This window comes from Nansenia antarctica (genome assembly GCF_963989245.1).
Source record: "Nansenia antarctica genome assembly, chromosome: 8".
NCBI lineage: Eukaryota > Metazoa > Chordata > Actinopteri > Argentiniformes > Microstomatidae > Nansenia > Nansenia antarctica.
Genome location: NC_137678.1, coordinates 12,385,269 through 12,409,926, shown reverse-complemented (window position 1 = coordinate 12,409,926; position 24,658 = coordinate 12,385,269). Strand labels below are relative to the sequence as shown.

The window sequence follows — 24,658 nt, the reverse complement described above, 5'->3', positions numbered from 1 at the left end:
GAGGGAACAGATAGGCTACTGTAGCATACAAAAAAGGTTAAACGACCGGGTGCATTGAACAAATGTACAAAACACATTTTGGGGGAATTAAATTCCTCTTACCAGGGTTTTATATTTCCTTTTTGTTGGAAGGAAGGAGAATCCACCCTCACTTGAGGAGGCCTCCAGTTCAGTTTCATGTCTTCGAGAGGTGTCAGTATCACGGCGGCGCTAGATATGATGTAGCAGTAAAATAAAGCACATAATTATACATATATACATAAGTTTATGTTATATAAATATACAGACTTACCAGACTGTTGGTGTAAGGTTTGTTGGCATTTTTGGGTGTCAAACAAAGGAATTTTAAACAGATCCAGTTTACACTTTCATCCGAAACGATTTACAATTAAGAGATTACAGGGACAGTCTCCCAGGAGTAATTTAGGGCTAAATTATGCCGTACTCAAGGGCATGCTAGTGTGGTGGTGTTCCCAGGTGGTATTTGAACTGATGACCTTTTGATCACCAGTTTAACTCACTAACCACTAGCCCCCCCCCCCCCCCCCCCCTACCTAATGATATAGCCTCCTGTGAGGTTTAGATGATGGATACAAAGATAGATGTGTGAGAGAGAGGGGGGGGCCTAACCTGGCATGTTGGACTGGACTGATCTCCGTTGCAGGAGAGCAGGGGACCGTCTGTATGCCTCTACTGTGGATCTGCACCGGGTACAGCAGCCATTTCCCTGCTGCGTTCTCCTTGGGCCAGTAGATGTTCAGAGATGCGTTGGCGAAGGACTTGAGTGTTAAAAAAATTGTTATCTGTTCCAGGTCAAGAAGTAAGATGAGCCCTTACAACCGGTATAGCTACACAAATAATAATCAAGAATATATATATATATATGTTTTTATATTTCTTTTATGTTTGTCTTTTTGTAATAACTGTCACTGTAACCATGAAAACACAACTAACTAAGAGGAAATTTGACAACAAAAACACTTAGCTCATGAAAATGTAGGGATTCAAAATTGCATTGAATAAATTACAACAGCCAGCTCACCCTGAATTCATACTCCACCAAGGTTCCACCCTCCATCTTTGATATAATGGCACCTCCACGGACCCCAAGGACCTCCAAGGACCCCAATTGAAATAAGCCAGTGGCTTTCTTGGGTTTTTATCCTTTTAGTTGACCTTGTATGTAATATGTACTTTCATGTACCTACTTCTGCAAACATTCTAATAAAGTTTTCAATCAATCAATCAAACCACCCCCCAAGTCACCTCCTCCTCATGCATCACCTCCTCCGAAGTAGACCTGGGATGGCCGGGCAAGGCTACACACAAACACACAAACACACTGAACTCCATATATCCTCACTCTGTTTGGAGTTGGAGAAATGTGTCTACTGCACCACTGAAAAATAGTCAAGGGTAGGGCAATAGGGCAATAAAGCAATAGGGCAATAATTAACCTACCCAAACACTTGAAGATGAAGCTCGAAAACAACTTTGGCCTCGGCCTCAATTGGTTGTATTTTTTGGTCACTTGTCCTGTAACCAAAAGACCACCACCGTAGGTTGTGAGTATCATCGGTGGGGCAAACATCATTTTTTGTAGCCTGAATTCTGGACAAAAGCTAATAAAAAAACAAGGGTGCACACTTCTGTACTCACGTTTCAAGTTGCAGCGTAACATTCACGTGTGTTGAACTCAGCGAGATGCGTGACGTGATCAGTATTACATAGAAAGTTACCTGATGGAAAGAGAGACCTTTCAGATATTTCCGGGCTCTTCTTTTGAGAATTGACAAATCAACAAAAATACTTCAAAAACATTTGGAGACATACTCGAAATGCCAAGCACCACTCACTGCAGCGTTCCTTTTGAAAGGGTTTCCCAGTTCACAGTCAGCCAGTGTCCCATTTTCATTGGCGTTACATCTCACTTGTACTTCCTGTGGAATGTCCAATAAGGAAATGAATGTTTCGATACATGCAGGGGGGTATTCCATCAACGTCGCTAAAGGAAAATCCTGTCTTATTTTTGATAACTTCTCGCGAGACTTGTCAGAATATGCCTGGATATTTTTAAGAACTCTCGCGAGACTTATCTCGCGATACCCCCCTGGGGGTCATTCCACTAAAGGTGGATCAGTTTAGCTGCGATATAAATAAATGCGGCGCTCAGGGAACTCGAGATTGGATTTCAAGCCTCAGGTGATTCCTCGAATGAGGATCAGCCTTGTGTCATCAGTGTTCACAGAAGACAGGCTTACAAATCTTCGATATGGGCGCGTGCACGCAGACATACGCAGCCCAGAAGAGTCGATCTGTCGAAATGAAGATACTCCACTCTGCAGGGGTACTACATTTGCGCAGCATTCCGAATTATTGATTTTTTATGAAGACGGAAAAATAAGATGTAAAATAGTGCAATACTGCCGCAATTAACAAGGCGAGGGAAATGGTTTGGCAAGAAATTGCTGACCGATTAAATGCGTAGGTCATACTAGCCCCAGTTATTGTTATATGTTCATATTTTAATAAATGAATATTTACTACTGTGGTGATATCAGCAGCAGGCTACAAAACGTCATATCGCCACAATGGCCTAGTGGTATCGACCGCTGCCATAGGATTTATTCGTCATTTTATATCGGTGGTTCAAATCCCTCTTCAGGCGCACTTTTTACTGCATTTCGTTGTCTGAATCTAATCTAAAATCTCATCTAAAAAAGTATGTAGGCTATAAAATTATGGTGCAGGCTAATTTACAAGAACTGACACGATTACAATGGTGTTTGAAACCTTTGCATGAAATCTTCGGTTAAATGTAAAAAAAAAAAAAAATGTATGACTTAGTCAAGTCTCGAACTCGCAACCTTTGGAACTCGAGTCCGCAGCCTTAACCACTACGCCAGCCAGACCGCTGTAATGACGGCAATGCAAGTTGAGAGAATTACTTTTTTTTTTACACTCTTTTCTTTATTGATATATCGATATATCTATCACACTTTCAAAATATCAAGTTATCTATCACACAATCAAACTATCTATCGATCGATCACACTTTCAAAATATCAAATTATCTATCTATCACACAGTCAAACTATCTAATCTATCTATCTCGTGTGAAGTGGGAACTAATATTTCCTAGGGAGGAACTGTCGTTCGGGATGTAGTTTCCGCCTGTGAGCCTTTTTTGACGCGCGTCTCACTATAGCCTGTGTTTTAGCCTGGTCGCGACCAGGCTAGTTATATCTGACTCAGAAGGAGCTCAACCAAGCAGCGAATTATTTGAGCCACATTGATGGCACCGAATGCAAGCTAACATTTTCGAGGCTTAAAACTTTATCGAGGCTTAGAACTTTATCGAGCTTCGTGGAATAGGGCCCTGGTGTCTGATAATCTACAACAACAACAATAACAACAACAACAACAACAACAACAACAACAACAGTAAAGACAGTAACATACCGTAGGTGCCTATGTTGCTAATTCATAATCATACCATTGTATAATTGTAGGTCTGTTGAGAATGACCATGAAAGCACCGTGTTTCACAAGAGAAGACAGTAGCGTTTAGGACAATAGTGAATACAAATAAATACATAAACAAACAATAACAATAACCCTTCCCTTTTCTAGCACTGATTTATGTACAGATGATTCACTGACTTCAGATACATGTCCTTGTTCTGAGTCTCTTTGGATCAAAGTATCCGCTAAATGTAGGATGATAAATGTTGTTATGGACAGGGCAGAGGGTCTGGGTGTGAACCGTGGAACCTCCGGTTGCGTTCGTAAACTCGCTCTGGAACCTGATCAGCACTCGTGGAACGCCTCTTGTCCAATCAAACGACTCGGTCCCTTTATGACGTTGTACCCAGTGTGCGCCCGGCGCTCTCAGAGCGGATTTACGAACGCAGCCTCCATTGTGGCCATACGGGCCATGCCTTTTTTCATATAAACTGTTATCCTACACACACACACACACACACACACACACACAGAGAAAATCATCTTGTCCTGTACTTGTCCAAATATGACATCTCAATTCAAGGCCAGTTGGTGGTTCGCACATGCAGAAGTGAGACCAGGGGGGTATTCCACGAAGCTCAATAAAGTTCTAAGCCTCGATAAAGGTCTAAGCCTCGAAAATGTTAGCTTGCGTTCGGTGCCATCAATGTGGCTCAAATAATTCGCTGCTTGGTTGAGCTCCTTCTGAGTCAGATATAATTAGCCTGCTCTCGACCAGGCTAAAACAGAGGCTATGGTAAGACGCGCGTCAAAAAAGGCTCACAGGCGGAAACTAAACCCCGAACGACAGTTCCTCATGTGTCTTTTAGGAAATATTAGTTCCCACTTCACACGAGATAGATAGATTAGATAGTTTGACTGTGTGATAGATAGATAATTTGATATTTTGAAAGTGTGATCGATCGATAGATAGTTTGATTGTGTGATAGATAACTTGATATTTTGAAAGTGTGATAGATAGATCGATAGATCAATAAAGAAAAGAGTGTAAAAAAAAAAGTAATTGTCTCAACTTGCATTGCTGTCATCACAGTGGTCTGGCTGGCGTAGTGGTTAAGGCAGCCGACTGAAGTTCCAAAGGTTGCGTGTTCGAGACTTGACTAAGTCATTCTTTTTTCTTTTTTTTTTACATTTAACCGAAGATTTCATGCAAAGGCTTCAAACACCATTGTAATCGTGTCAGTTCTTGTAAATTAGCCTGCACCATCATTTTATAGCCTACATACTTTTTTAGATGAGATTTTAGATTAGATTCAGACAACGAAATGCAGTAAAAAGTGCGTCTGAAGAGGGATTTGAACCACCGATATAAAATGACGAATAAATCCTGTGGCAGCGGTCGATACCACAAGGCCATTGTGGCGATATGACGGTTTGTAGCCTGCTGCTGATATCACCATAGTAGTAATATTCATTTATTAAAATATGAACATATAACAATAACTGGGGCTAGTATGACCTACGCATTTAATCGGTCAGCAATTTCTTGCCAAACCATTTCCCTCGCCTTGTTAATTGCGGCAGTATTGCACTATTTTACATCTTATTTTTCCGTCTTCATAAAAATCAATAATTCGGAATGCTGCGCAAATGTAGTACCCCTGCAGAGTGGAGTATCTTCATTTCGACAGATCGACTCTTCAGGGCTTTTTATTTCTGCGTGCACGCGCCCATATCGAAGATTTGTAAGCCTGTCTTCTGTGAACACTGATGACACAAGGATGATCCTCCTTCGAGGAATCACCTGAGGCTTGAATTCCAATCTCGAGTTGCCTGAGCGCCGCATTTATTTATAACACCGCTATACTGATCCACCTTTAGTGGAATGGCCCCCAGGGCAGAGAGACTAACACGCGGGTCTTCCTTTGTTGGGCAACAGAGCAAAAGTCTCATCTGGATGAGTCACTAGAAAGATCTGGACCTTTAAAACACACATGGGCGAACATTGTTGCTTTTGATTAACTAATGGGTGCGTCCAGGCTAATATATATATATATACACACACACTACAGTACAATCATTAGGTTCATGTAAATGTTTACCAAGCTCCTGGCTCCAGTGTCCATTTTTTTGGAAAAATAACCCCCACTAAAAAAAAGGCAGGAACCGTAAACTAGTGCACCAGTGTCTGGGATTTGACTCGTAAAACGAAAGCAGTACTTAAGCCCGACAATAGATTAACTTGACTTACTTTCCCATTCGAGCCAAAAATCGGCATCTCAACTCCATAAGTGCGCCATGTTCGGGATGTTTTAGTGGATGTTGTTGTAAACAAAGCAGCACATGGCTCCGTGGCCTCGTCACCCGAGAAATCCTCCGCGCATCCCTGCGCTCGTAAAGTAGTCCCGTATAAAAGCCCTTGTGTGTTCTTCCAGAATGGTGACAACATGGCCACTCTATGTGATTACAGCGTCTCTCTGGACAACGGCACTAAAACGCCAGCCTAGGTGGTTTTGCTCAATCAATAAATCTCTGCTGTCGTAGCTGGTTATGCAACAACATCCCATGTCCATCTGCAACAATGCTGCTGCAGTACTGGCAGCTACAGAAGTTGAGCTAAATGTGCACACTGCAATTTACAATACTTTGTAAACGATTGACATTGCATGGGTTTATAATCTTGGTGACAGTATGGCTGAACTGCCCGATCGCCATTGTAACTCGAGTAGTTCTCCAGCTCCACTACTACTACAACCCCCCACTACCATCCCCATGTGCTCCTGGCGCCTCATTCTTTGTCTGATGTCGACGAGGGCCATCGCAACTTCCATCCGGGTCGTTTGAAGCCTGACAAGCAGAGAATGCTGCTAGGGTTTAAACCAGGGGTCCCCAAACTTTTTTCTGTGAGGGCCACATAATTTTTCCTTTCTGTGATGGGGGGCCTGGGTTGGTCTCTAACATAAAATAATATGGAACGGAGTGGAATGGAGGCGGTTGCGCAAAGCAATTGCGTGCAGGAGAGCACTGGTGGATGCAAGCAAAGTCTAAACAGTTGAATTTGGATGGAATTTATACCTATAGTGATATGTCAATGAAATATAATCAGTTTTACAGTCTGATACTTGAGGGAGGACCCTCATCATACACAGGGGGACCCATGAAGCAGGGCTGTCTGGGGGTCCTTAAACGAGCATCAAACACTTAATTTCTTGCATTCTGGTGAATTTAGATGCAATTTGTGCCCTTTCTGCATCAATTTATGGTGGAAATGTCATTATTTATGTAAAGGAAAACACAATATTCAGGCACCAGATGACCATTCAAAATGTAATGTAATATAATGCAATATAAGGCTCTCAGGCATTCTGTACTTTCAAATATGTATTCTCCTTGAGCAGTCAACATCAACTATCAGCTATTTCGCTAGCAAACACGAAAGCTAACTTATTTGCGAAACAGCGCCCCCGCCACCACGTCGGTGCAATGCCGCAATTGCAGTTAGAAATTACACGTTGTTCAAAGGGCCGGTCCAAGTGTGGGGGTGGGCCGTGTTCGGCCCGCGGGCCGTAGTTTGGGGACCCCTGGTTTAAACCTTCTAGTCGGACTAGACTCCTAGCAAAGTTTCTAGCTAAACGCAAGTAGACTTAAAAGTTCTAGACACTGTTTTTTTATAACTTTGAGTCAGTCTGGTGTGTGCTTCATGAAACGCTTTAATAAACGGGGTGGGGTTTTTAGCTACCATTGGCCAACAGGATTAGTTACCCTGGTGAAAAGTGGGCAAACGTGGCACCGTTGTTGAAATCAAAAGTCAAGAAGGATAGCTAAGTTATTAGTTAGGCGTATAACATGCCAGAGCTCTTCATCCCCAGCCTGTCGCTTGCATGTTCTGTTCATTGAACAGTAGCAGCAACTCAACCACACACTGTCTGGATGAGGAACGCTGGGAAAACAACACCTACCTTTGAATGAATGAATGAAAGCTTTATTTCGAACATGTGTAAAAATAAATAGTTATAACAACAAAAGACAAAACAAAAACAAGAAAAAACAAAACAAAAAACACTATTTACTTAACATGTCCGAAAAGGAGTAGGAAGAAGCATAATCTTGTTTAATCCTACCCCTTCTCCAATAATCAGAGATTAATAATTAATAATCTGCAGTTGACTTCAATATTAATATAATTTTTAAAAATAATAATAAATCAAATTTATTTACATATTTACATATTTACCAACAATAGAAAACAGATAATGTAAATAAACAAATAATCTGTGAAAACAACTGGTGACTATCAAAGCCCTTCTTCCTCCTCGTACCTGGTGAAAACCATGTTTTTATACCGCTTTTTGACCTGGGTCATGCTTGGACAGCGTTTTAGCTCCACACTCAATCTGTTCCACAACTTCACTCCACATATAGAAATACAAAAACGTTTTAACGTTGTATGTATGACCTTTCTCTGCCACGTAATCCTTAGGGGCCATGCTTGCCGATCACAGGTGACGATATACTTGTTAACGGGACTTGTAAAATCCGTATTTACTTTGCTCAACTTTAAAAACGGAATGTTTCTCGTGTCTTCACACCGTCACCGGAGACAATTCATTCACCGAGTTGCGGGACGCTGTGGGTGCGTTCGTAAATTCGCTCTGGAAATTTGATCACCACTCAAGGAATGCCTCTTGTTCAATCAAATTTCTTGGTCCCTTTATGACGTTGATACCACTGTGCGCTCCGGCGTTCTAAGAGCGAATTTACGAATGCAGCCTGTGCAAAACTGGCGCGAGTCTGCCGTCTCCGGTAACCAATCAGAACGGTTCATTCTCTTACTCAAGGCGTGGCCTCGCTGTGGCGGGAGAACCGCGGTCGTTGGCCTGTCACGTGACTCAACAAAGTAGTGCGTAGTGGCGCGAAAAGTTGTGATTGGTACTAAGACGCACATTAGAGGCCAGTTGCATAAACATACATTAAGACCGGTCTATTCTCAGGTTCGACCAGTCTAATTAAGACTGCCTGTTGCATAACAATTAAGACAGACTTATTTTGAGGCTAGAAAGTTAGCCACCTTCCCCCCCTGGCTAAGGTTGACTTAAGAGCTGTGTTGCTATGGGAACGAGTCAGCCTTAAGTGTCAGTTGGAAAGGTGTTTTTTTCTGTTTTCACTTCATACAAAATGGCAAATCTTTGGTTTAGAAAAGAGCAATAAGAAAAGAGGACTTGTTTTGTGACCCCCGAGGATTAAGGTTGGGGGGCTGTCTTCACAAAGTGTCATTATGACACTACCCCGCCCCGGGGGGTATTCCATCAACGTTGCTAAAGGAAAATCAAAAAAAGGTTTATCAAAAAATATGCCAGGATTTTCCTATAGCGACATTGATGGAATGAATACCCCCCTGATCTCATGCTGGGCACAAATGTACAATGAAAGCAAACAATACTTGCAACCTTGCATAGTTCAGATCTGTAACGGTTCAATGAGGAAATATCTCGCTTCCTCAGAATGATTGACGTAGGCATGATGATGATGATGATGATGTGAGCATGACCATAGCATCTCATGTGCATGCATGAACACACACTAGGGTTGCCACGTCCAAATTAATCCCATAGTCCAGTTTTACACTACTCAGGCTGACCAAAAAGTGTTAATCTTGCACATATCCCCCACACCTATTTATCTGGCAGTAAGTGAATCTCTTATCTCTCCTTGTCTTATGATCTGGACCTTCATCAAACACATTTTCAAGACACCACCACTGTCAATATGCTCAGAAAGGTGTAATGGTTTTATAAATCTGAAATAGTAAGGAAAAACAATCAAACAAGGAAAATCTCCTGAGAGAACGTTTCATCCCAAGAACAAAGACACATCCCAGCATAGCATCACTATTTGAACCACCACGTGTGTTAAATCATTCCCAAATAAGCAATGCTGATACACTGCATTAACTTAATAATAGTAAGGCACCTGTATTTTATTTAACATTAAAAACACAAAAACAACAACAACAACAAAAAGTAAAGTGCATCATTTAACTGGTGGTGGATCGACGGGTGGATGGCTGAGGAGCAAAAGAGGGAAAGAACAAGAAAGGTGAGAGACCGCAGGAATAGATAGTGGGGTGTAGACGTTTTGGGGTCAGAGCACTTTCCTTTTTTTGTTTAACTAGTATGAATAGATGTTGTTATTTGTCTTGTTGAAGTCCATGGTTGGATCTGAGTGGGCTGGGGAGTTACCAGTGTGATGGAGGTCTCTCTGTCAGAGTCATCGATCTCAGGCTCTTCCTCTACCTCATCCTCATCTTCCTCAATCAGGGACAGCCTGGGAGACATAACATAAGGGTCGTTCAAACCTCAAGCACTTGTACTGTACCAGGAGAAGCCGTGCTCTTCTGGCTTCTTTGTCTCTCTCACACACATGCACACACACACACACACACACACACACACACACACACACACGCACACACACACACACACACACACACACACACACACACACACACAATGTGTTTGTGTTTCTCTCAACATAGTCTATTACTGTTTTTGTTCAGTACTTAAGCCCAACAATAGATTAACTTTACTTACTTTACCATTTGAGCCAAATATCGGCGTCTTCTAACTGCGCGTTCGGGGATGTTCGGGGAGAGAGAGAGGTCAAAAGGTTAAACCTCCTAAATCCTTAGCAGCCACCTCCCCAGCCTTAATTAATCAGGCCCCTCTCTCATTTAAACAAACCCTGGCCTACACACTTTTCCCAAATAGTATGTACTTCTGTGATATTACGTTGACTTTCGTCATGTTTTGGAACAAACCAAAACATTTAAAAGTGTGTGTGTATGAGTGTGAGTGAGTGTGTGAGTGTGAGTGTGAGTACGAGTGAGTGTGTGTGTGTGTGTGTGTGTGTGTGTGTGTGTGTGTGTGTAAATGTCTGTGTGAGTGTGTGTGTGTGTGTGTTACCCACCCCGGGGTGTGGTCCTCTTGTGCGTAGATGCAGGGGTGCTACGGGGGGACGGTGCTGGGCTCTCCTTCTCCTCCTCTCCTCTGGACTTAGCAGGGCCTAGAGAGCGCTGGTACATACCCAGGGACGGCCAGGAGGGGGCAGCAGAGGGAACCTCAGCTCTCAGGAAACGTGACCTGGAGAGGATAGAGAGAGAGAGAGAGAGAGAGAGAGAGAGAGAGAGAGAGAGAGAGAGAGAGAGAGAGAGAGAGAGAGAGAGAGAGAGAGAGAGAGAGAGAGAGAGAGAGGAGGGACGAATGGATGGATGGATGGATGGAGGAAAAAGAGTAAGAACAACCTACCTAAAGTATTTATATATATTAATGTGACGTGTACTTACTACATATTGTGTGAGTTCCGGTGTGGAAGGTATTAGTGAGGGCAAAGGGGGGATGATTGATTGGGTGGTTATTTGAATATTTGTGTGAGTGTCTGTGTGCACAAACACACTATCATATATGTCATACGTCAAGTCATATGTATAGATGCTTGTGTGGATGAAGACGTGTGTTCATGTACGCCGGTGTGTGTGTGAGTGGTGTGTGTGTGTGTGTGTGTGGCGTGTGTGTGTTTGTGTGTGGTGTTTGTGTGTGGTGTGTGTGTGTGTGTGTGTGTGTTTGTGGTGTGTGTGTGTGTGTGTGTGTATTAAGACTCACACTTGAATGCGGTCCTGACGGAGGAGTTTGAAGCTGAACTCGCTGAGGATCTCCAGGAAGGGCAGGTTCGGAGGCTCCTCCCCCTTCACCGCGTCGCGCAGCGCAAACCGGATACCGTTCCTGAGAACACATCAACAACCCAAACATGGTTCTACACAGACGTGGCACAAACTGCACCGTGTTGCATAGGTTAGAAATAGAGAGAGAGAAAGAGAGAGAGACAGAGAAAGAGGCAAAGAGAGAGAGAGAGAGGCAGAGAGAAAGAGAGAGAGAGAGAGAGACAGAGAAAGAGGCAAAGAGAGAGAGAGAGTGAAAGAGGCAGAGAGAGAAAGATGCAGAGAGAAAGATACAGAGAAAGAGAGAGATAGAAAGACAGACACAGAGAGAGAAATAGACAGAGAGAGAGACAGAGAAAGAGGCAAAGAGAGAGAGAGAGAGCGAGAGAGAGAGGCAGAGAGAGAAAGATGCAGAGAGAGAGACAGAGAGAAAGCGACAGACAGGGACGGAGAGAGATAGAGACACAAAGAGAGAGAGAGAGACTGAGACAGATAGAGACAGAGTGAGAGAGAGACAAAGGTGTGTGTGTGTGTGTGTGTGTGTGTGTGTGTGTGTTACTGACATATGCAGGGTAATCAGTGGCTTGCGGACACAGTGCAGGTCATTGCCGAAGCTCATAGCCAGTCTCTTGGCCAGCTCTCTGATCTCTCCTAACTCCTCACTACCACGCTCCTCTGGAGCCAGCGCAGCAAGCAGCTGAGGAAACACACACACACACACACACACACACACACACCACACACACCACACCCCACACCACACACCACACACCACACACACCCTATTAGTAGTCCACCCCTCATCACTTACACACAGTAATACAGAGGTATTGTTTATTTAAACACACGCGCACACACACGCACACACGCGCACACACACACACACACATACACACACACACCTGCTGCAGACTCAGACAGACAGTGCTGGCGCTTTCCGTGGGGCAGATGAGCCTGGTTTTGCTCAAGGTGTCCTTGATGATGTCACCGAAGTCTTTGTAGAACTGGAGAGAGACGTGACAGAATGAGTCGTCATCCTCCTCTCATTCTTCTGACCACTGTGTTTAATCAATCCTTTTCTCAACTTTCCATCCGTTTCTCACCCACTCTCTCTCTCTCTCTCTCTCTCTCTCTCTCCTCTGACTCATTCCGCCCCCTCACTGATACTAAGAACAACTTCTCACCCCTCCTCCACCTTCTCACACACTTCTTCCTTCCAGTGCTACCTTTTTTGGTGATCTCTTCCTCCTCTCTCTCCTCCAGTTCTCCATCTTCCTTCACTCTAATCATCCTCTCTTTCATCCTCTTACTCTCTTCCCATTTCTCCTTCCTCTCTCCCCTACTTCATCCCCCTCTCTGCCTCCCTCCCATCATCTTCTCTTCTATCGTTCCCTCTGACCCATTTCTCTCTCCCCTCGGGCCTCATCCCCTCCTCCCTCAGGCCCTACCCTCTCCACTCTTCTGCCCTCATCCTCTCCTCCCTCCCTCCCTCCCTCCCTCCCTCCCTCTCTTCTCCACCTTGCTGTAGTATTTGAAAATGTCCGTGGCAGCGTTGAGGTCCAGGACTCCATAGATGACCAGTTTACAGAAGCCAGTCAACTGGTTTCTCCTCCGCTGGAGGCGACATATGTTCAACTCCTGGTTTCTCCTCCGCTGGAGGCGACATATGTTCAACTCCTCCGCTTCTTCCGAGAGAGGAGCCAAAAGAAGACATTATCCAGAGAGAGAGAGAGAGAGAGAGAGAGAGAGAGAGAGAGAGAGGGAGAGAGAAAAAGAGAGGGGGGCGGGCACAAAAAGAGGAATGAGATGTGAGATGTATATATATATAATGCGCTTTGAGTTGCATCCGTGTACGAAAGGCGCTATATAAATAAAGTTTCACTTCACTTCACTACATGTGGGAATACGGTACATGTGGGAAAACTAGGGTTAGGGTTAGGTGCTAGGGTGCTAGAGTTAGGGTTAGGTGCTAGGGTTAGGGTTAGGTGCTCGGGTGCTAGGGTTAGGGTGCTAGGGTTAGGGTTAGGTGCTCGGGTGCTAGGGTTAGGGTTAGGTGCTCGGGTGCTCGGGTTAGGGTTAGACATGCCAGCATGTACCAAGTCGACGTTTTATGCTGCCATGTCCCCGGGAAATGCCGACATAAACCGTATTCCCACATGTACCGTAACATATACACCGGTATATAATATATTTGTTACGTTTTCAAGGGGAGTCCCACTCATATTTTTCTTTTTACTGCAATAGAGACAGTAGAGATTGACAGGAAGGATGGGTGAGAGAGAGACAGAGAGAGAATGTTGGTAATGTAACGTAATGTTCCCTACCGAGCAGCTCGTCATCCTCAGGCTCAGTGAAGACATAGTCCAGGAGGAAGGCGGCCATCTCAGAGCGGAGGGAGTCGGAGGGGGGGTAGGCCAGCGTGCTCAGGGCGGGCTGAGACCTCATCGCCTCCACACCCAGCAGCAGCAACAGGTCACACAGCAGCACAAACGCCTGGGGAGATGATATGAATTTAGAATTTGGAATTTAGGATTTAGCAGACGCTTCTAATCCAAAGCGACTTACAATTACAATTACAGGGACATTCCCCCTGGAGTCACTATGGGCTGAGAATGGTGCCTTACTCAAGAGCCCACTAGTGTTTCAGGCAGGACTCACAACCTTCCGATCACCAGTCCAACTCACTATCCACTAGACCACCACTACCCCCGCGCATGCGCACACACAGTCGAGTTCCACACATCATCCCCCCACACACCCACACTGGGTGACGACTGCTACCATACCAGACAGCTCTACCAACTAGTTTGGAGCAGCCTTACAAAAACAGCCCGTCGTTGTCATCCTTGTCAGATTGTTCCCCCCCCCTGCTCTCACCTGGTCTCTGACCTCACCTGGTCTCTGACCTCACCTGGTCTCTGATTTTACCTGGTCTCTGATCTCAGCCTGGCCCACTGACAGACAGCTCTGACACACCACACAGAACGAGTGGAATTCCTTCTTTAGACGCTTGAGCTCCACCTAGGAGTGTGTGGGTGTGAGGAAGAGAGGGGGAAGAGAGGGGGAAAGAGAGGGGGGGAAGAGAGAGGGGGAAGAGAGGGGGAATAGAGGGGGGAGAGAGGGAAGAGAGAGGGGGAAGAGAGGGGGGAAGAGAGGGGGGAGAGAGGGGGAATAGAGGGGGGAGAGAGGGAAGAGAGAGGGGGAAGAGAGGGGGAATAGAGGGAGGAGAGAGGGAAGAGAGAGGGGGAAGAGAGGGGGGAAGAGAGGGGGGGAGAGAGGGGGGAGAGAGGGGGAGAGAGGGGGAAGAGAGGGGGAAGAGAGGGGGGAAGAGAGGGGGGAAGAGAGGGGGGAAGAGAGGGGGGAAGAGAGGGGGGAAGAGAGGGGGGAGAGAGGGGGAAGAGAGGGGGGAGAGAGGGGGAAGAGAGGGGGGAGAGAGGGGGAATAGAGGGGGGAGAGAGGGGGAAGAGAGGGGGGAAGAGAGGGGGAATAGAGGGGGGAGAGAGGGAAGAGAGAGGGGGAAGAGAGAGGGGAAGAGAGGGGGGAGAGAGGGGGAAGAGAGGGGGGAAGAGAGGTGGGAAGAGAGGGGGGAGAGGGGGGGGGAGAGAGGGGGAAGAGAGGGGGAAGAGAGGGGGGAGAGAGGGGAAGAGAGGGGGAAGAGAGGGGGAGAGAGGGGGAAGAGAGGGGGGAGAGAGGGGGAAGAGAGGAGGAAGAGAGGGAGGAAGAGAGGGAGGAAGAGAGGGGGAAGAGAGGGGGAAGAGAGGGGGAAGAGAGGAGGAAGAGAGGGAGGAAGAGAGGGGGAAGAGAGGGGGGAGAGAGGGAGGAAGAGAGGGGGAAGAGAGGGAGGAAGAGAGGGGGAGAGAGGGGGAAGAGAGGGGGAAGAGAGGGGGAAGAGAGGGGGAAGAGAGGGGGAAGAGAGGGGGAAGAGAGGGGGGAAAATAGGGGGAAGAGAGGGGAAGAGAGGGGGAAGAGAGGGGGAAGAGAGGAGGAAGAGAGGGGGAAGAGAGGGGGAAGAGAGCGACAGAATGAGACACGAGAGTGGCAGGTTTCTGAATGACATAGTATTAAGGAGGGGGGGGGATTTGTGTCTGTTTATGTTGGAGCTCTGCGATGTTGGCTAAACAGCCATGTCAGTTTGCCTCATCATCATAACTGACTGCATGTGTGTGTGTGTGTGTGATGATGTCCATAACTCGACGTGTATGTCCATCTGTGTGTGTGTGTGTGTGTGTGTGAGTGTGTGTGTGTGATCGTGTGTCCATATCTGTGTGAGTATGTGTGAGTGATGTGTGTCCATATCTGTGTGTGTGTGTGTGTGTGTGTGTGTGTGTGTGTGAGCGTGTGTCCATATCTGTGTGTGTGTGTGAGCGTGACGTGTGTCCATATCTGTGTGTGTGTGTGTGTGAGCGTGACGTGTGTCCATATCTGTGTGTGTGTGTGTGTGTGTGTGTGAGCGTGTGAGCGTGTGTCCATATATGTGAGTGATGTGTGTCCATATCTGTGTGAGTATGTGTGAGTGATGTGTGTCCATATCTGTGTGAGTATGTGTGAGTGATGTGTGTCCATATCTGTGTGAGTATGTGTCCAAATCTGTGTGTGTGTGTGTGTGTACTGTAGAAGCCTGACCGCGGCGCTGTGGCCTCAGATGCTCTTGAACAGATTGCTGTGTTAATTGCATGCTGTCCTCACAGCTGGTGAGAGGCTTAAGCAGGCAGGCAGGCAGGCAGTGCCGTGGTGAAATATGTGCACTTTTGGTGTGTGAATACAGTAGCACCATGTAATACATTTACATTTTTATCATTTAGGAAAAATGCTTTTTTATCTTTAGGTCTCCCTGGAGTAACTTAGGGCTAAGTGCCTTACTCAAGGGCACACTAATACCCAAGATCGGTGTTCCCAGGTGGGATTTGAACTAGTGTTGTTCCGATACCGATACTAGTATCGGCATGGCCACCGATACGCACACAAATGCTGGTATCGGTATCGGCGAGTACTAAAAAAAAAAAATCCGATATTATTTTTTTTTTTTTTTTTTTTAAGTACTAAAGTTATTTTGTTTGTAAATGTTCACTTGCTGTTGCACTACTACTACGACTGTTTTATATCTTAAATGGATATTGCACTGATTGGCATCTGTGAGAGCCACATTTCAGGTTTTATAAGGGGTTGATTTTCTTGTCACCATACCAGGTAGACAATTAAAAAAAGTTCTATAGTATTCACTCTCTGTTGGTATTTTTTCCTGTTTTACAAAGGTTTTGAGCAGTGCCAGACTAAGTGTTAGCAATAATTTTACATCGAGGTGAAGGCTCAAAAAACATGTTTTTTTGTTTTGTTTTTTCAAACGCCGTGGTATCGGATCGGTACTCGGTATCGGCAAGTACTGCACGGTCAGGTATCGGTATCGGTATCGGGATCAAAAAATGGTATCGGAACAACACTAATTTGAACGCATGATCTTCAGATCACCATCAGTCCAACTAGCTATCCACTAAGCCACCGCCACCATAGGTACAGGGTGGCTACGTCTGTGTTAATAGGTTAGATGGACAGAGTTTGGTATTACTACAGTATGTAAATACGTAAATAAATAGGTAAATACGGCAGACAGGCAATGCCAGAGGAGTCAGGCACACACAGATATGGACACACGCTCACTCACACACACACACACACACACACACACACACACAAACACACACACACACACCTCGGTTGGTGTAGAGTTGGACACCCTCACTTTCTCCCAGGCCAGGTGGAAATATGCACACTTCAGGGCTGGGACCATCAGCTGAAACCAGATAGAATAAAGTTGTGTGTGTGTGTGTATTATATACAGTGTCTGCCAGGAGAGAAGCGAGGAAACACACACACACACACACACACACCTCCTTGTCGAATTCTCTAGACTCCACGCCGGTCTTCAGCAACTGAAAGCAGGGCTCAAACAGCTTCAACGCAGTCAGGTCCTTGGCACTGAAAACAGAAACACACATATCAGGGCCAACACACACACACACACACACACACACACACACACACACGATCCAAACTCACATAGAATAATATGATTAGAAAAAGATGGGAGAGAACAAAAAGTAAATAAAAAGAAAATACTTTATGAAAATCACATCAAACAACACCTGTTCTGAAAATGATTAAAGGCCTTTGCTTGGCCATTCCTATTCAAAATACTGTATGTGTTAAAGGCATTTCATCAGTAGTATTTCATTTCACACACTAGTCGACACTCTCTTACCCGCTGAAGGCAGCGATCCTCTTCAGGGCGACCGCAGCACTGTACACATCATCTTCAGCAAAGCCCTGGGCACACACAGGAAACCTCATTACCCACAACACCTCAAAAGGCTCTCTCACATCTCCACCTGGGGCGCACACAAGCCTCATCAGCTCAAGTTAAAGACTAGAGAGATGAACTGAATGAGACTCAAGTCAAGCGTGTGTGTGCGAGTGTGTGTGTGTGAGTGTGCGTGAGTGTGCGTGTGTGTGTGTCAGAGCGAATGCGAGTGTGTGTGTGAGTGTGAGAGCGTGTGTGTGTGTGTGTGAGAGTGTGTGTGTGAGTGCGAATGTGAGAGTGTGAGTGTGCGAATGTGTGTGTGTGAGTGCGAATGTGAGAGTGTGAGTGTGTGTGTGTGATTGCGTGCGAGTGTGTGTGTGTGTGTGTGCGTGTGAGTGTGTGAGTGTGTGTGTGTACCCGCAGCAGGTCGCTGAGATGGGAGCTGAAGCGCTCCATCAGTCTGTCCAGCAGCTGGCTGATCGCCAGTTTGGCGCGGGAGGAGACGGTGTAGCTCTCTGCACACAGGGCACACACCACACGGGCACACGCCTCCAACACCCCAGAGTCCACGTGCTTCTCCACGATGCCACACAGCTGGGACAGGAGCAGGTCCAGAAACTGACAGAGAGAGAGAGAGAGAGAGAGAGAGGGGGAGAGAGAGGCAGAGGGGGAGAGAGAGAGAGGGAGAGGGAGAGAGAGGGGGAGAGACAGAGAGAGAGGGAGGGAGGGGGAGAGAGAGAAGGGGAGAGAGACAGAGGGGGAGAGAGAGAGAGAGGGGGGGGGGGGGGAGAGAGAGAGAGAGTGAACGCTGATGGAAAAGAGAGAGTGAAGCTGGTGGAACCAGGACTGCAGAGTCACTCCCTATCTTCCGCCGTGGACTGAAGACCTCCATCTCTTCAGGCTACACCTTGACTGTCCCTCTACCCCCCCTGTACAGTTTCTCTACTATTAATATATATATATTTATTTTACATTTAATATATATATTTTAAAGACCTTCCTTCTTCTAGCACTACGACTGCCAATGGCCCCTGGGCCCTGAGCATAGATGACCTTTTCCTGCCATGACTGATGGATAGATGATTCACTTCACTTACATACACAAATGGATTTGTTGTAAGCTTTGGATAAAGGTGTGTGTGTGTGTGTGTGTGTAAGGCGAAGAAGGGATGAATACAAGGAGGATAAAAAAGAAGAAAAGGTGGGGTAAGAAGGGTGAATATGATGAACGGAGTGGAGTATTTCAATCTTTTGCAGCCTCCTCTTTCTCCAATATTTGTGCTGAGAGCAATAATATGACATTATAGCTATGGGCGTGTAAGCAGCGCTCTCATCTCCCTACTCATCTCCCTCCTCCTACCTTCTCCAGTCTGCCAGCGCTGCTGTAGGTGTCCAGATCAAAGTACAGAGGGGCCTTGAGGAGGCTGGACACCTTCTCTGTGTCTGCTGAGTACTGTGTATGGGGGCGGAAGAGATAAACATATTGAAATCAAATAGTAACAGGGATGCAAACTGGTGATGGCCCAAAAAGGTGACAAAATAGTTTTTTGCCTGAAAACAAAGAACATTTATGAAAATCGTTGACCTATTTTGAGGTAAAAACGGCTAAAACGGCTAAAAAACGGCTAAAAAAACGGTGACAGGTTTGCACCCCTGAGTAAGTTCAAACCATGAGCGCTGACATGTGTACGTGTGTGTGTGTGTGTGTGTGTGTAATGGACTGACTTATATAGCTCCTTATTCCAAAGCGCTTTACAATGGCCTCTCATTCACACACACATTCACACACCGATGACGGCAAGCTACCATGCAAGGCGCCGGCCCCGCTCATTGGAAGTTCAATTGGGGGTTCGGTGTCTTGCCCATGGACACCTCGACATGTGGCCAGCCGGGGTTCGAACCGGGTTCTACCTCCTGCGCCACAGCCGCTGTGTGTGTGTGTGTATGTGTATGTATAGAACTCACAATATATGTAGAGTTAACAGTTGATAGACACTATAATGTGTTGTTAATGTTCACCACCTTGGCCAGAAGCTGGGGCAGCTTGGGGATGAAGTGAGTGGAAATGCGTCTTCTGTCCTGAGCTTGTGTCTTCTTATCCTTCTTGCCCAGGATCGAGGGCACACACACACACACACACACACACACAGACACACAGACACACAGACACACAGACACACACACACAGACACACACACAGACAAATATTCAAAGGCAAACAAAGCAAGAAAACATTCCTTGCATTAACACAAACATATAAGAAAGCATGAAGATGTGCACAAGCAGAATGAAAAGCAACACACACACACACACACACACACACACACACATACACACACACACACACACTAGTCCTCCTCCTCTCCTCAGACAGTACAGTAGTGTTCTCCTCTCTCACCCTCTTGCCCTGAGCTCTCCCAGGAGGTGGGTGTCCTTCAGATGCCTGTCTGACTGCACACATCATCAGCTCTATCAGACCCACCTCCTCCTCATCCTCCAGACCTAACACAGGGAGAGAGGGAGAGAGAGGTACAGAGAGAGAGATAGAGAGAGAAAGAGAGGTAGAGCGAGAGGTAGAGAGAGAGAGAGAGGTAGAGAGGTAGATAGAGAGGTAGAGAGAGAGAGAGGTAGAGAAAGAGAGGTAGAGAGAGGGAGATATAGAGAGGTAGAGAGAGAGAGAGGTAGCAAATATTTTCAAGTCAAGACTAAAAACCTATCTTTTTAAAATTGCCTTTAAATGACAAAATGATTCAATTATCATTATATAATGATTAAATCACTTTGAGCTGCAACGCAGGAAATGTGCTATACAAATAAAAGGTATTATTATTAGAGAGAGAGAGAGGTAGAGAGAGAGAGAGAGAGAGAAGGGTGGGAGAGAGACAGAATTAGTCTAGTCACATTTTGGTTCTACTTCCCAGGTGGTTTGTGACGGTCATGGTTTGGTTCTACTCCCCAGGTGGTTTGTGAGTGACGGTCATGGAGCCCTGCCTACCTTGTCCCTGGCCCGGTTCCTGCAGCAGCAGGGATGTCATGGTCTCCCAGTCCCTAAGCTCCACCTCTGCCACGTCCCACAGACTGTCCACCAGATACGCACCTTGCTCATGGAACTGAGACGAGACAGAGAGAGAGAGAGAGAGAGAGAGAGGAAGAGACAGAGAGAGAGAGAAAGTGTTCTTGTGAACATATAGCATCTAGTACAACAAAGTGCACATACAGTAGTACAGCTATTATCTATAGGAGATTGTTTCTGCCTGCAGCAATAACACTGTACCAACTCCTCCTCCGATTGGCTCGGTCTGGGTGAAATCTTACCGTCTGTATATATATAAGGTTCCAAATGTCTATTGGTCTATCTTTATTTTTTATTTGTATCTATTTTATTTTTGCCTATTAATTCAATTGTTTTATTTTGTTGTTGTTGTCATTGTGGTCTGAGCTGCTGTAATGCCTGAATTTCCTCTCAGGGATCAATGAAGTACCTATTGAAGTACCTTATTAAGTACTGTCTACCTATCTAACATCTAGTACAATACTGTACATTCATGTTCGTTTTACTGTGTTGCTTTGGCTGCTTTTATTCATGTCACTAAAGTTAGTTTGAATCAAACTGGAGTGAGAGAGACGGAGAGAGAGATGGAGGGAGAGACAGAGAGAGAGAGATGGAGAGAGATGGAGAGAGAGACGAAGAGAGACACAGAGAGAGAGATGGAGAGAGACGGAGAGAGAGATGGAGAGAGTGTGTTTGTGTGGTCAGAGTGCTTTCTTTACCTCACTCTGGATGTAGAAGGAGACCAGCAGGTTGAGGAAGTCTTTGGCCCCGTGACTGCACAGCCTGACACACGCACACACGCGCACACACACACACAAACACACACACACACACACGCACACACACACACACACACATTCCAATACACTGGAGATATTCAAACAGATACAAGAGATATCGATAGAGAATTGAAGGATGGAGTGATCATGATGTACTTGGTAGAGTATGGTGGCATGGTAGAGGTAGAGTAAAAGTATATATATTTAAGAACAAGTAGAGAGGGATGGAGGTATGACTGAAGGAAGGTTGTAGAGAATACAGAGAGGTGTACTTGTGGTAGAGGAGGGTTGTAGAGAATACAGAGAGGTGTACTTGTGGTAGAGGAGGGTTGTAGAGTATACAGAGAGGTGTACTTGTGGTAGAGGAGGGTTGTAGAGAATACAGAGAGGTGTACTTGTGGTACAGGAGGGTTGTAGAGAATACAGAGAGGTGTACTTGTGGTAGAGGAAGGTTCCAGCAGCTGACGCCAGGCCTCGATGACAAGCAAACACCAGAGGGCACACATTGTTGCTCTCCTCATCTGTCAGCCCCTCCTCTGTCCCCCTACACACACACACACACACACACACACACACACACAACAGGTCAGCAGCCATGCTTGTACATACACACAAACAAACAACCAAGAAATTCCCATACCAGGACATATTTGCTTACGTTCACATGCACACACGCGCGCGCACGCGCACACACACACACACGCGCGCACACACTCACTGTTGGATGAGCAGCAGCAGCTGGATGGTTTTCATCGCCACGTCTGGGTCCTTGTCGCGCACCATGCTGAGCATCCTATTCTACACACACACACACACACACACACACACACACACACACACACACACACACACACACACACACACACACACACACACAAAGGGAAGGAGCAATTCCACTAAGCCCAAGAGTAAACCCAAACTTATCTCAGGCAACACATGGGGCTTAAAAGGTTTATGTGAAGCCATTTCTCATTTGTTTATGAAGAGATTACTAGTCACCCATTATTATTTTTAATTTTTTTATTTTTTTTGATTTTATCCCTTTTTCACCCAATTTGGTAGCCAATTGAACCCAACCTAGCATCCAATTATCCCCTGCCTATTGCGAAGGATCCGCCGCACGACCCCGTGGCCGGCAGTCCCAGAAGAGGCCGCCAGGCAGACTAGCTGACTGGCTCCTCGAGCCCAGCACCTGTTATTCCGGCACCCCGGGGGCGCTGTTGCGCGACGGATCTACTCCTATACCGCCCTCGGGAGCGGCCGCCCAATATGCCGCTCCCCGTGTGTGCCCCAGCCATATCCGGATCTGGCGAGCTGGGATACGATCCCAGTCCCCGGTGGGCAGCTTGCACTAGTGGCCAGTGCTTAGACCGCTACACCACCGCGGGGCTAGTCACCCATTCTTGATAAATAATCAGAGAAAAATAATGAAAATTCAGAGAGAAAGAGAGAGAGACCCAGAGAAAGAGAGACACCCAAAGAGAGAGAGAGAGACCCAGAGAGAGAGAGACACCCAAAGAGAGAGAGAGAGACCCAGAGAGAGAGAGACAGAGAGAGAGAGAGAGAGAGAGAGAGAGAGAGAGAGAAAAAGAGAGAGACCCAGAGAAAGAGAACAGCACAGAAAGAAAGTGTACATAAAGGTCTTTTGAACGAGACATACTTTGAACTTGTTGGTGAACAGCTCCAGGCGCCCAATGAAGTCCTTCTCCTGGTAGAGACCCTGCAGGGCAAGCACACACTGCAGACGCACTGAGCTTTGCTGTAGGACACACACACACACACACACACACACACACACACACGCGCGATCAGAAATAGGTCTACAGTCTAATAATAATAATAATAATAATAATAATAATACATTAGACTTATATAGCGCTTTTCTAGACACTCAAAGACGCTGAAAAGATCGAGTAGTAATAATAGAAAGAAACCAAAAATAAATAAAAGAAAGTATAGGGGTCTAATACATTTTTAGATTACTAAATCTAAATCTAAGTTTCTTTGTAGGACAATCTACTCTGCAATTACACCTAGATTTCGGGGCGGAGAAGCGGCGAACAAGCAACGCCAGCGTCCTCTCTCAACCGGCATTTTTTGAAAAGCTCAAATTTGTAAATAAACATCAATCATCGACCCCCTGAAGAGTAGTTGGGCTTCTTCATCAGTGGATGTGTAAATGAACCTTACTAGGTCTAGGTCTATGTGTGAGGGGCGAGCCATAATGAACTTTATGAGCTAGCCTTTGTTTGAAAAAAGGGTTAGCTGTCAGTGTGTGTGTGTGTGTGTGTGTGTGTGTGTGTGTGTGTGTGTTGAAACCTTGTCAGGCAGGGTCCAGCCGAGGTATTCGAGATATCCGTCGTTGAGGAAGTCCTCGGGGTCCTCCCTCATCCACACTCCCATCTCCTCGATACACGCGGCTCGGATCTCTGGCATGCGGTCCCGATAGCGGTGCACAAACACATCTTTGAAGGTACTGTTCATTATCGCCGACAGCTCCCCAATATGCTTCTGCAGCTACACACACACACACACACACACACACACACACACACACACGCACGCACAGGCATACTCACACGTTGAGATTTTGGCATGTTAAGTCAAGAGGCGTTAACAAAATGTGTTTCCTTTACCTACATAATTGGCAAGAGGAGGCACAGAACAGAACAGATGGATTTTCACACTCAGCTCAAATGTCCCTAAAAAGGGATTCCCTATGACTGTGTGTCTGTGTGTGTGTGTGTGTGTGTGTGTGTGTGGGCGTATTGTACCTCTCTGATGGTCGCCTGTAGCTCCTCCAGCCTCTCCGAGGCCCTGTCCTCGGCCCTCTTGCTCTGCTCGACGTCGTAGCGGCGCTGGCTGGTCTTCATCTGGGTAGAGACCACCACCGCCACCTCCACCACCCCCGTCATCAGCTTCATCGCTGGGGGGTGAGGGGTGACATACTCATAACCATGCTCACACACCGCATATACTGTATGTGCTACTGTGTATGTGTGTGGCGAAAGAAGGTGAGTGAAAGTGTGTGTATGTTCGTATGACACACTTCATTAAAGTGTGTGTGTGTGTGCGTGTGTTCGTATAACACACTTCATTAAAGTGTGTGTGTGTGTATGTGTGTGCTCCTGAATCTCACCGAGGAGGGTGCTGGTGTGCCTGAAGGCGCGGACCTGCGAGTCGGACAGCCCCGTGAGCAGAGCCAGCAGGGAGGAGAAGAGGTAGTCGTCGTACAGCAGGCTGTGCTGACAGGAGCGCACCAACACGCGCACAAACTCACACAGCCCGGCCCTGAAAGTCCTCCACTGGGGGTCAGGGGAGCTCAGGGGGTATGGCACAGAGTCCTGACGGCA

At 46.2% G+C, this 24,658-nt stretch overlaps 1 protein-coding gene across 1 annotated transcript in view; it reads right to left on the bottom strand.

The window, feature by feature from the left end:
* The window catches only part of LOC308163878 (cohesin subunit SA-1-like), a gene marked incomplete at both ends in the record, with an annotated part of 47,765 nt that overhangs the window by 1,008 nt on the left and 22,099 nt on the right, over positions 1-24,658 (bottom strand). The window contains 21 exons of the mRNA XM_080538058.1: positions 9,705-9,789; positions 10,428-10,604; positions 11,124-11,243; positions 11,743-11,876; positions 12,082-12,183; positions 12,698-12,864; positions 13,504-13,672; positions 14,108-14,200; positions 16,887-16,967; positions 17,065-17,152; positions 17,436-17,500; positions 17,892-18,092; positions 18,835-18,927; positions 19,497-19,574; positions 21,246-21,309; positions 21,742-21,849; positions 22,024-22,103; positions 22,966-23,064; positions 23,625-23,822; positions 24,080-24,231; positions 24,445-24,649. Of these exons, the coding sequence (XP_080394184.1) occupies positions 9,705-9,789; positions 10,428-10,604; positions 11,124-11,243; positions 11,743-11,876; positions 12,082-12,183; positions 12,698-12,864; positions 13,504-13,672; positions 14,108-14,200; positions 16,887-16,967; positions 17,065-17,152; positions 17,436-17,500; positions 17,892-18,092; positions 18,835-18,927; positions 19,497-19,574; positions 21,246-21,309; positions 21,742-21,849; positions 22,024-22,103; positions 22,966-23,064; positions 23,625-23,822; positions 24,080-24,231; positions 24,445-24,649 (2,559 nt within the window). The remainder of the gene's footprint in view (positions 1-9,704; positions 9,790-10,427; positions 10,605-11,123; positions 11,244-11,742; positions 11,877-12,081; positions 12,184-12,697; positions 12,865-13,503; positions 13,673-14,107; positions 14,201-16,886; positions 16,968-17,064; positions 17,153-17,435; positions 17,501-17,891; positions 18,093-18,834; positions 18,928-19,496; positions 19,575-21,245; positions 21,310-21,741; positions 21,850-22,023; positions 22,104-22,965; positions 23,065-23,624; positions 23,823-24,079; positions 24,232-24,444; positions 24,650-24,658) is intronic.